Source organism: Sinocyclocheilus grahami, unplaced genomic scaffold, assembly GCF_001515645.1.
Source record: "Sinocyclocheilus grahami isolate Dianchi unplaced genomic scaffold, SAMN03320097.WGS_v1.1 scaffold1.1, whole genome shotgun sequence".
In the NCBI taxonomy this organism is placed as follows: Eukaryota; Metazoa; Chordata; class Actinopteri; order Cypriniformes; family Cyprinidae; genus Sinocyclocheilus; species Sinocyclocheilus grahami.
In genome coordinates, this window is record NW_015505180.1 from 3,331,092 (window position 1) to 3,339,402 (window position 8,311).

An 8,311-nucleotide genomic window follows, 5' to 3' on the forward strand; every position below is an offset into this window, starting at 1 on the left:
AGCTGGCTCATTTGGACTGGTGCTTTGCCTGTGGACAGCAGTCCCAGACCCCATGCTGACTGCCTGCAAGTCTTCCTGCCTTAGACTAACAATTTCCAATCGCTTCACACAAGATGGGTAGCAATCAGCTGCTTCCATCAGCCACCATGGTGCATCTGTTAAGACGCAATCCTTTGCGTAGAGCTGCACTATTTAGCTTAACAGCTCCGTCATTTTGCTTCATGGTTAAAGAGAGCTTTTTATAGTGATACCTGTGTGATGCAAGCTCCAGTGAAGGCCACGATCACAGCCACCACATTGACGGTGAGCTGGAACTGAAGGAATTTTGAAATGCTGTCATACACGTTCCGCCCCCACATTACGGCCTTGACGATGCTGCTGAAGTTGTCGTCAGTGAGAATGATATCGGAGGCTTCTTTAGCCACGTCTGTGCCGGCAATGCCCTGAGAATAAAGAGCACACTATATAAAAAAGCCATTCAAAACTAAATCTAGCACACAGAATCCTTGGAGAAATCATTTTTTCGTAGCCACTTCAGGCAGACCCACATACCATGGCAAAACCAACATCTGCCTTTTTTAAGGCAGGGCCATCATTGGTACCGTCTCCGGTTACCGCCACAACCTGCCTCCGCTCCAAAACGGTGCTGTCAATTATACCTGAAGGAAAAGACATGCATCAAGACAAACAAGCTTGACATTACTGAGCAGAATTATATATTTTTTAACACAGAGAGTGAGCGAGTAATGCTGAGCACCTTTGACTAGTGTATGCTTGTCTGTCGGGGAAGATCTCGCCAGCACCCGGAGTTTAGGCCATATTTTGTCAATCCTCTCTTGTTCAATCTGGGGGGAAAAAAAAGGGATTACATTATAAGCTTGTGATTTTCTGGGTTTCTGTGAGTCTTGCTGCTAATAAATTGTGCCTCTCACCTCTCCTTTTTCATTACGGATCCGGCGGTTGAACTCTTTGCCCTCCAAGCAGAGGAAGTCATCTCCTGGCTGCAGGATGCCACATTTAGTTGCTATAGCACGGGCAGTGTTAAGATTGTCCCCGGTGACCATGCGCACCGTGACTCCAGCACGCTGGCACCTTCTAATGGCATCAGGGACCTGAGCAGGAAACAATAAGTGAGCGTGACCGAGAAAGCTTATTATATGACATTACATAGTCTCTCTTGCTATAGAACATGGTTTTATTTACTTAAGTATTCATTTTACAAAGAAATCCCTCTTAAAAACTTGTTAAAATAGCTACGGCTTGTACCTCTGGTCTAACTGGGTCTTCAATGCCCACGATACACACACAGGTGAGCCTGGTCAGGATATCGCTCTCGTTATCCCAGTCTGGTTCACCTTCAGAGGCAGGGAAGTCCCTGTAAGCCAGGCAGATGGTCCTCAAGCCCTCAGAGGCCATTGGTTCAATCACTCTCTTCACCATGTCATCTCTGTCCCTGGGCCGAAAAACCTTTGCCTCGCCCGTCACTGTCAGGATTTTATAACACCTGTGTGAGGAGAGAGCAGGTAAGATATTGTAGATACCCAACAACTGAGCTATCCAAGTAATTTCTCCGGGGAAATCTATCAGTAACACAGCCTCGGGGCTTTAGAGGGAGAGGTGAAGCATTTGATCTGCCAATCAAGTTTGCTGACGCACCTCTCACATGCTTCTTTAAGGAAAGCACTACAGTGTTTTACTTATCCTATAAGATGTTAAGGCGTGAACTTGTGTCGGGCATTAACAATGACAAAACATTTATGATTGCGGATGGCATACTTCTTCAGCAGAATCTCGGAGGCTCCTTTGCTGAACATCCGGAAGCTTCCATCAGTATTCTTTAGCACGGTGCTCATGGATTTCCTCACGGAGTTGAAGGTGTAGACTTTGTAAAGCTTCTCTTCAGGGATTTCGTTGCGGACTGCTTGATATTCTTTTTTCAAGTCCATGGCAAAGCCCAGCAAGGCACATTCAGTTTTGTTGCCCACCTGACGATTCAGGCCTCCCTCCTTCTCGGGGGACTGAAAAAAAATATAAAAACTATAATATACGCATTAAAACACTTCGAGTTGTTGTGCAGTATTTTATTCAGCCATTGTGACAAAACAGCCCATTAGGCACCACTGCCAAATAAACAGTAGTAAAAGACACTGCATTATGGTCTGCTGCTGTTAATTAATTTCAGTCATATCTGACTCACTTACTAGGAGCTGTAACTGTGTTGTGTACTTAAAGCTTGTAAGATTCAGTGTTATTTTAAAAGTGCTATTTATATACTATTATAGTATTTCTTAATATTTTGAGTTATCCTTGATTTTTATATCTTCAGTTTTAATTTTAGTACAAGCTTTGTGGTTTTGACATTTTAAAGTTTGTTCATTCTTTTACATACATTTTTATATTGTTTGTGTTTTAGTAAATTTAATATTTTAACTTAAACCTGTTTATTTCAGTTAGTTGCCAAGGTAATATATCTAATTTTCATGTTTCATGTAATATTTATTTTATTTATCAAAAACCATTTGTAACAAACCTATTAAAAATAACAACAGTGGTGAGATTTACCTCAAGTCATTACAGACTGATAGTTCATAAGTCAATGTGTAGTTAAAAATGCTCAATAAAAAGTTAAAATTTTCCCTTTAATTTAATGATATAATTAATTAACAAAAAAAAAAGGACTCACCATGATTTTGGTGGTGTAAGCACAGTTGACACTGATGCCCAGTATGAGCAGGTCCATGGTGCTGGCAGGAATGACATCAGGTTCAGGGACTTTCTTGTAGTGCTTGTCAGAGATAAAAACCTGAACAACTCTCATCCGGTTCATAGTCAGAGTCCCCGTCTTGTCCGAACAGATGGCTGTGGCATTGCCCATGGTTTCACAGGCATCAAGATGCCTCACCAAATTATTGTCTTTCATCATTTTCTAAAATATAGCAGCAAAGTAAAATAATGAAAAAAATTTAGATGGAATGGAGGGGAGGGGGGGGTGATAGACAAATCAACAAAAAACAGTCCACTATTACATGGCAGAAATCCAGAGATGTAATATTACTGTACCGGCAACAAGGGGAAGTTAATAGATGCAAAAAGACATGGCAATTCGTATGATTATTAGATCAACATGCACTGTACATTGTCTAACAAAAGTCTAGACAGAGGGCTAATGTCACAAGATGGTCGGTACAGGCTATGAATATTTAAACAGAAGATGCAGGGTCATACTTTGACAGAGTAAGCCAGCGAGATGGTTACAGCCAGCGGAAGACCCTCTGGGACGGCCACCACCAGCACGGTCACACCGATGATAAAGAACTTGACAAAGAACTGGACGTAAATGGGAGTGCACTCTTTTTCCCAAGGAAGTCCCTGGATCCAGAACGTGTCCACCACGAACAGCACCACCAAGATTATCACGGTGATAGCTGACATCACTAGACCTGCACAGGAACACATACATTAAAGGCCTGGGTATACTTTACTTACCGCGTTCCGTTCAGTCTCGCACACAGTGGCGTCCGCACAGCTTTCAAAGTATACTCAATCCCGGATAAGCACAGATGGACGAGTTTGACATGTACACACCACTTTCTTGACTCGTTCCATCTCAACATTAACCTCTGTGCTGTTGTACGCAGCACATCTGCACGGTCACAAAAATTGGGCTGCATGCGGATGGTGAGCGCAGACACTTCTGATGATGAAACCTGCATCACGAGGACAGTGGAACGCGGACGGCCGAATTATACTTTGGGCTTAACACTTCTAAAGCCCAGCAAAAACCATTAGCACTGTGAAATTGACTGTTAGGCTCACAAAGTCGCTTGACAAATGCAGTTTTCTGTCCTTTGTTGACATGCTTTCTATTGAAAGCAGAAGCTTGGCAAGACATCCTTTTTGAAATAGCTAACAGACTTTAGTTATGTCACAGTCATGAACCTACTGCTAGTCAGTTGCAGAAGGTAACTGGGGCGGGATTTCATTCTTGAGAGCATTTGATTGAACAGTAATCGGTTTAATGCAGGAAGAGTCATCAATATATTTAGCCAGTTTTCCCAGAAAAGTGTACATTTTAAATGCATCTTCCTCCAAAAAGTTTCATTTTTTTCAAGTTTTTTGGAGGACACTAGCATAATAAATGATCTTAAAGCAACCATGCTTACCTGCTTTTCCAATTTGGACCGCTAATTTGGTCAGTTTCCCTTGCAAAACTGATTTCTCTTTCTTTGGCATGTTGGATTTTCTCTTCTCCTCACCCTCAGCCCCTTCATCACAGTTTAGAGGCTGCATCTCCATTGCTGCACCATCCTGGGCTTTAGCTACAAATAGAAAGAAAGAAAACTGAATATCAGGGATGAACTATCTGACAAGCTGATGTCAAAACAGAACTGTGCATTAAGTGATGCAGAGTAAATTCAGAGTAACAAAACTACAAGCAGCAACAAGTCTGTGTTGGCTGAATATATTTAGCAGCTTCTACAGTTAAAGATAAAACTTCAAGCACTCTTTTTGACGAGTCCTTTTTAAGGCAATATTTGGGAAAAAAATAGTTTTTAAATTAAATCTAAAAAAATTAATGCATTAATTATCATACCATTACAAATTAAATTAATTTGTAGGCAACTAGTTAAGCATTTAAATAATGAATCCTTCTAGGCTGTTGGTGACTGGGCTTATTTGTTTATTGATTTTTAAATTACATGAGACTTTGGACTTTGTGACTTCCTGCACTTGCTATACTTCATGTCTTTTTGTAATAAACCCAAAAGACGTGAATAAAAACCGCTCTGCTGCACAAACGTGTGTTTACCGCGAGTTGTGTTTTCATGTGTGGTTTCAGTAACTTACAGTGACCGAGATATGAGCTGTGTCATCTGAAAGTTTTAGATCCAGTCTCCACCGGAGTCGCTCCCATGTTCTTCACGCTAACATGCAGTTACGGTTTTGTGTTCTACACGCGAAATATAAAAGCAAAGCAAATATAAAAGCTGCTGTCAGTAAATGAAGATTTGACGGATGAACTTGTGGCTCAGTTGGACTCTTGGCGTGTCAGAAAGTGATAAGACTTTCAGTTTTATGGACGTCGCCATCTTTGATATTACTTTGGTCACTGTTGCTATGGTTACTGGTAAGGAATACGGGCTTGACTCCCGTTGCACGTTCATACAGACAGTATTCGAGAAGTTACTGTAAGTTTCTGTGTGAACGGGACACCTGTTTGTAAATGCGGTTGTCAATCCCACAAACTGACAGTGTGAAACACTGTAGCCAATGATTAATCCTCTGCTGCCATCTACTGGGTATAATGTTAATCATGTCATTTTCATCTTACAAGCCTTTGTTTTCCATGTCAGCTTCAGTTAATCTTTAAAATTAATTTGAACTGTAGAGTTAAAAAAATAATAGTACAGGGTTTAAAATATAAGTGTAAAAAAAAAAAAAGTGTTTTAAGCTGGGTGAGTTTGCATCCCTGGACTATGCAGTGGGCAGAAAAATTGAGTATATTATCTGCTGCTCTGTGCTGGTGACTATGATTTTCTCCACAAGAAGCGTATTCTAATTAAACTGTGGTTCCCCCACGTGACAAATACAATTAACCCTCTGATGCATCGTGGTCACTACAGTGGACAGCTATTTGGAAGCCATTTTGAACCATTTAAGATGTAGCATCATGTCCCAACCACCAACTGGCGAACAAATGAGTTGTCTACGATTCCATTTAATTGTTGTTGTTTTTTTTAATCTATTTTTTGGTTTTGATATATTGCATAATATATTCAAAATAGCGGCAGGGGATGCACCATGTACCTCGGCAATAAGTGTTAAATAATTTTATTCTCAGAAAACCAGACAGGTACAAAAAATATTTTTCAGTTAAATAGGATGTCAGAAATAGTTTCATCCAGATTTTAACAATATTTTTCTTGTACATTTTTGTGTTACAGAAAATATACCGGTCCACTACAGTAGACGTCATTCACCAAAGGGTATAATTCTGCCTATGGGCCTATATATAGGTTGTGCCTTATTTTGTATGGTTTATTAAAATTATGATATACTTTACACTTGAATGGTTTTATTTAACAGAAATATTAAATAGTCTTCAGATTTGATCATTTATTTCAATGCTTAGTCTATATTTATTTATTAGGTCCTATAAAACTGTAGACATGTATACATGTATACTGTATGAGTGCAGATATATGTGTGCATGATTGTGTTCGAGTGTGTGGTGGGAGGGTGTGTGTGCTTGTATTTGTGCTCACATGTGTATGAATAATATAAAAAAAAATAATATTACTTTGTGATTTAATAATTCATGCATCGGAGGGTTAAATGAGCAGATAAATTATATTATAATAGTGATTATAAATGAATGATAATTTTATTACAGTAGGAGAAAACACAGCTCAAGAACATCCTCACATTTAGGAGCCACATGCAAACCCATGTGACCAAGTATCCTAGGAGACATAAAACCTCATCACCACACTCAGATGTCCAAGTCCATCACTTATTACCATCGGCTATAAAAAAAGACATCCACATACTTATCCTGATCTCAAGGCCATCGCTCTGCGTGCTGAAAGTACAGCCTGCCAGTGAGGTAACATCACACAAACAAAGAACTCGGCATGTGTGCAATCATACGGACAAGCACGCAGAAGTGCATCTCCGTCTATCGCTGCTGTAGCATGACGCAGTCGGCCTGTGTGCAGGATTTAACCGGTGTGTGATGTGAGGCAATGTGACTGTGTTTGAATTAGCGGGGGGGGTAAGGGCCGACGTGAGACTGCTATTCTACTGTGCAGTGTTGTCGCGCTCTACTCACAGAGCTGTAATGGTAGTCTGGTGGATTAGAGCTCATTTCTGGCGGGGCGATCTGTAGCAGGGGCTTCAATAAACACAAGCGTGCGCTACTTATAGAGAAAACGCTACAGAGTTGGTTTCTGAACACAGGGCGGCCTGACTGTGGACCCTTCCCTGCTTGGGTAGGTGATTTTAGATGATAAAAGGTTTGAAGAGAGACAGGTGCAGATACCTGGATATCAGAACATAGCTGCACAGCATGTTGAAAAGTTTAGGGTTGGTAAGAATTTTTTTATGTTTTTAAATTAAGTTTTTGTTCACCAAAGCTGCATTTATTTTTTCAAAACTGATCAAAAATACAATAGTGAAATATTACAATTTAAAAGAACTGTTTTCTATTTTAATACATTTTAAAATTTAATTCATTCTTGTGTTGGCAAAGCTACATTTTCAGATGCTCCAGTCTTCAGTGTCGCATGACCCTTCAGAAATCATTCTAATACGCTGATTTGTGGCTCAAGAAACGTGTTGAAAACAGCCGTTTAATATTTTTGTGAAAACTTATTTCAGGACTCTTTAATGAATAAAAAGCTCAAAAGAATTGATTTGAAATAGAAATCTTTTGTAACATGTCCCTCCCTGTCACTTTTGATCAAATTAATGCATCCTAGCTGAGTAAAATTATACATTTCTTTCAAACCTCCCAAACTTTTGAATGGTAGTATAATAATCAGACTCCAAAAACAAAAAAACAGGCTAACTTCTCAACAATTCGCACACTTCACACTAGTGTGGATAAGCTTTAATGAAGATCTAATAGCACTAATGGGTTAAGGCGATGTTTTTAATGCAGGCTGCAGCATGTAAGAGGGTGGCCCTCTAAGCCAGTATGGTGTTCATTATGTCATTAAGTCAATAGGGTTACTCACCTTTCTTTCTGTTCTCCACAGAGCCATCCTGCTTTTTATCTGTAGAAAGAGAGAGAAAGAGAAGCCACATAACAAACACTTACTAATTTATTCATTATTCACCATTATGTAAGCGACGGTTCTGCAGCACACATTTAAACATATTTCCAATTATGCAAATCTTCTCTTTGAATTAGCAGAATGAGAAAAGGCCATTGAATATTTACGAACAGATGTGTGCCACGACCACATGAGGTTTTCAAATCTGTAGCCGGGACTTCAATAAACTTCAATAAGCGCTACTTATAGAGAAAACACTACAGAGTACTAGACCACAAATGCACAAAATTGCAATGAGGTGCACTGAACAGCAACTTGGGGCCCAACCTCTGCAAGTACTGAAATATTCATGTATCTGCAGGCACTCATTTGGAGACCCAACACGTGAGCCATGGGCTGCAGAGATGCATTAAATGGCAGTTAGGTAATGGAGCGCACAAGAAATCGTTACATTTTTCTATGAGTCATTGCTTCAGACATTTTTTTTTTTTTTTTACCAAAAAAAAAAATACTGCTATTTTCTAAATAAAAAT

The 8,311-nt window shown here is 39.7% G+C and overlaps 1 protein-coding gene and 1 long non-coding RNA gene across 5 annotated transcripts in view; one reads left to right on the plus strand and one right to left on the minus strand.

Annotated features, from left to right (window-relative positions):
- The window catches only part of LOC107585481 (uncharacterized), a 43,067-nt gene that overhangs the window by 9,998 nt on the left and 24,758 nt on the right, over positions 1-8,311 (plus strand). The gene's annotated exons all lie outside the window — the stretch shown is intronic.
- The window catches only part of LOC107585291 (plasma membrane calcium-transporting ATPase 1), a 39,724-nt gene that overhangs the window by 5,180 nt on the left and 26,233 nt on the right, over positions 1-8,311 (minus strand). For all 3 annotated transcript variants that reach the window (XM_016272283.1, XM_016272362.1, XM_016272439.1), the window contains exons 7-16: positions 7,740-7,778; positions 4,164-4,319; positions 3,226-3,440; positions 2,684-2,926; positions 1,777-2,018; positions 1,267-1,504; positions 933-1,112; positions 758-845; positions 553-659; positions 252-443 (exon numbers count right to left, since the gene is read on the minus strand). In XM_016272283.1, the coding sequence (XP_016127769.1) occupies positions 252-443; positions 553-659; positions 758-845; positions 933-1,112; positions 1,267-1,504; positions 1,777-2,018; positions 2,684-2,926; positions 3,226-3,440; positions 4,164-4,319; positions 7,740-7,778 (1,700 nt within the window). The remainder of the gene's footprint in view (positions 1-251; positions 444-552; positions 660-757; positions 846-932; positions 1,113-1,266; positions 1,505-1,776; positions 2,019-2,683; positions 2,927-3,225; positions 3,441-4,163; positions 4,320-7,739; positions 7,779-8,311) is intronic.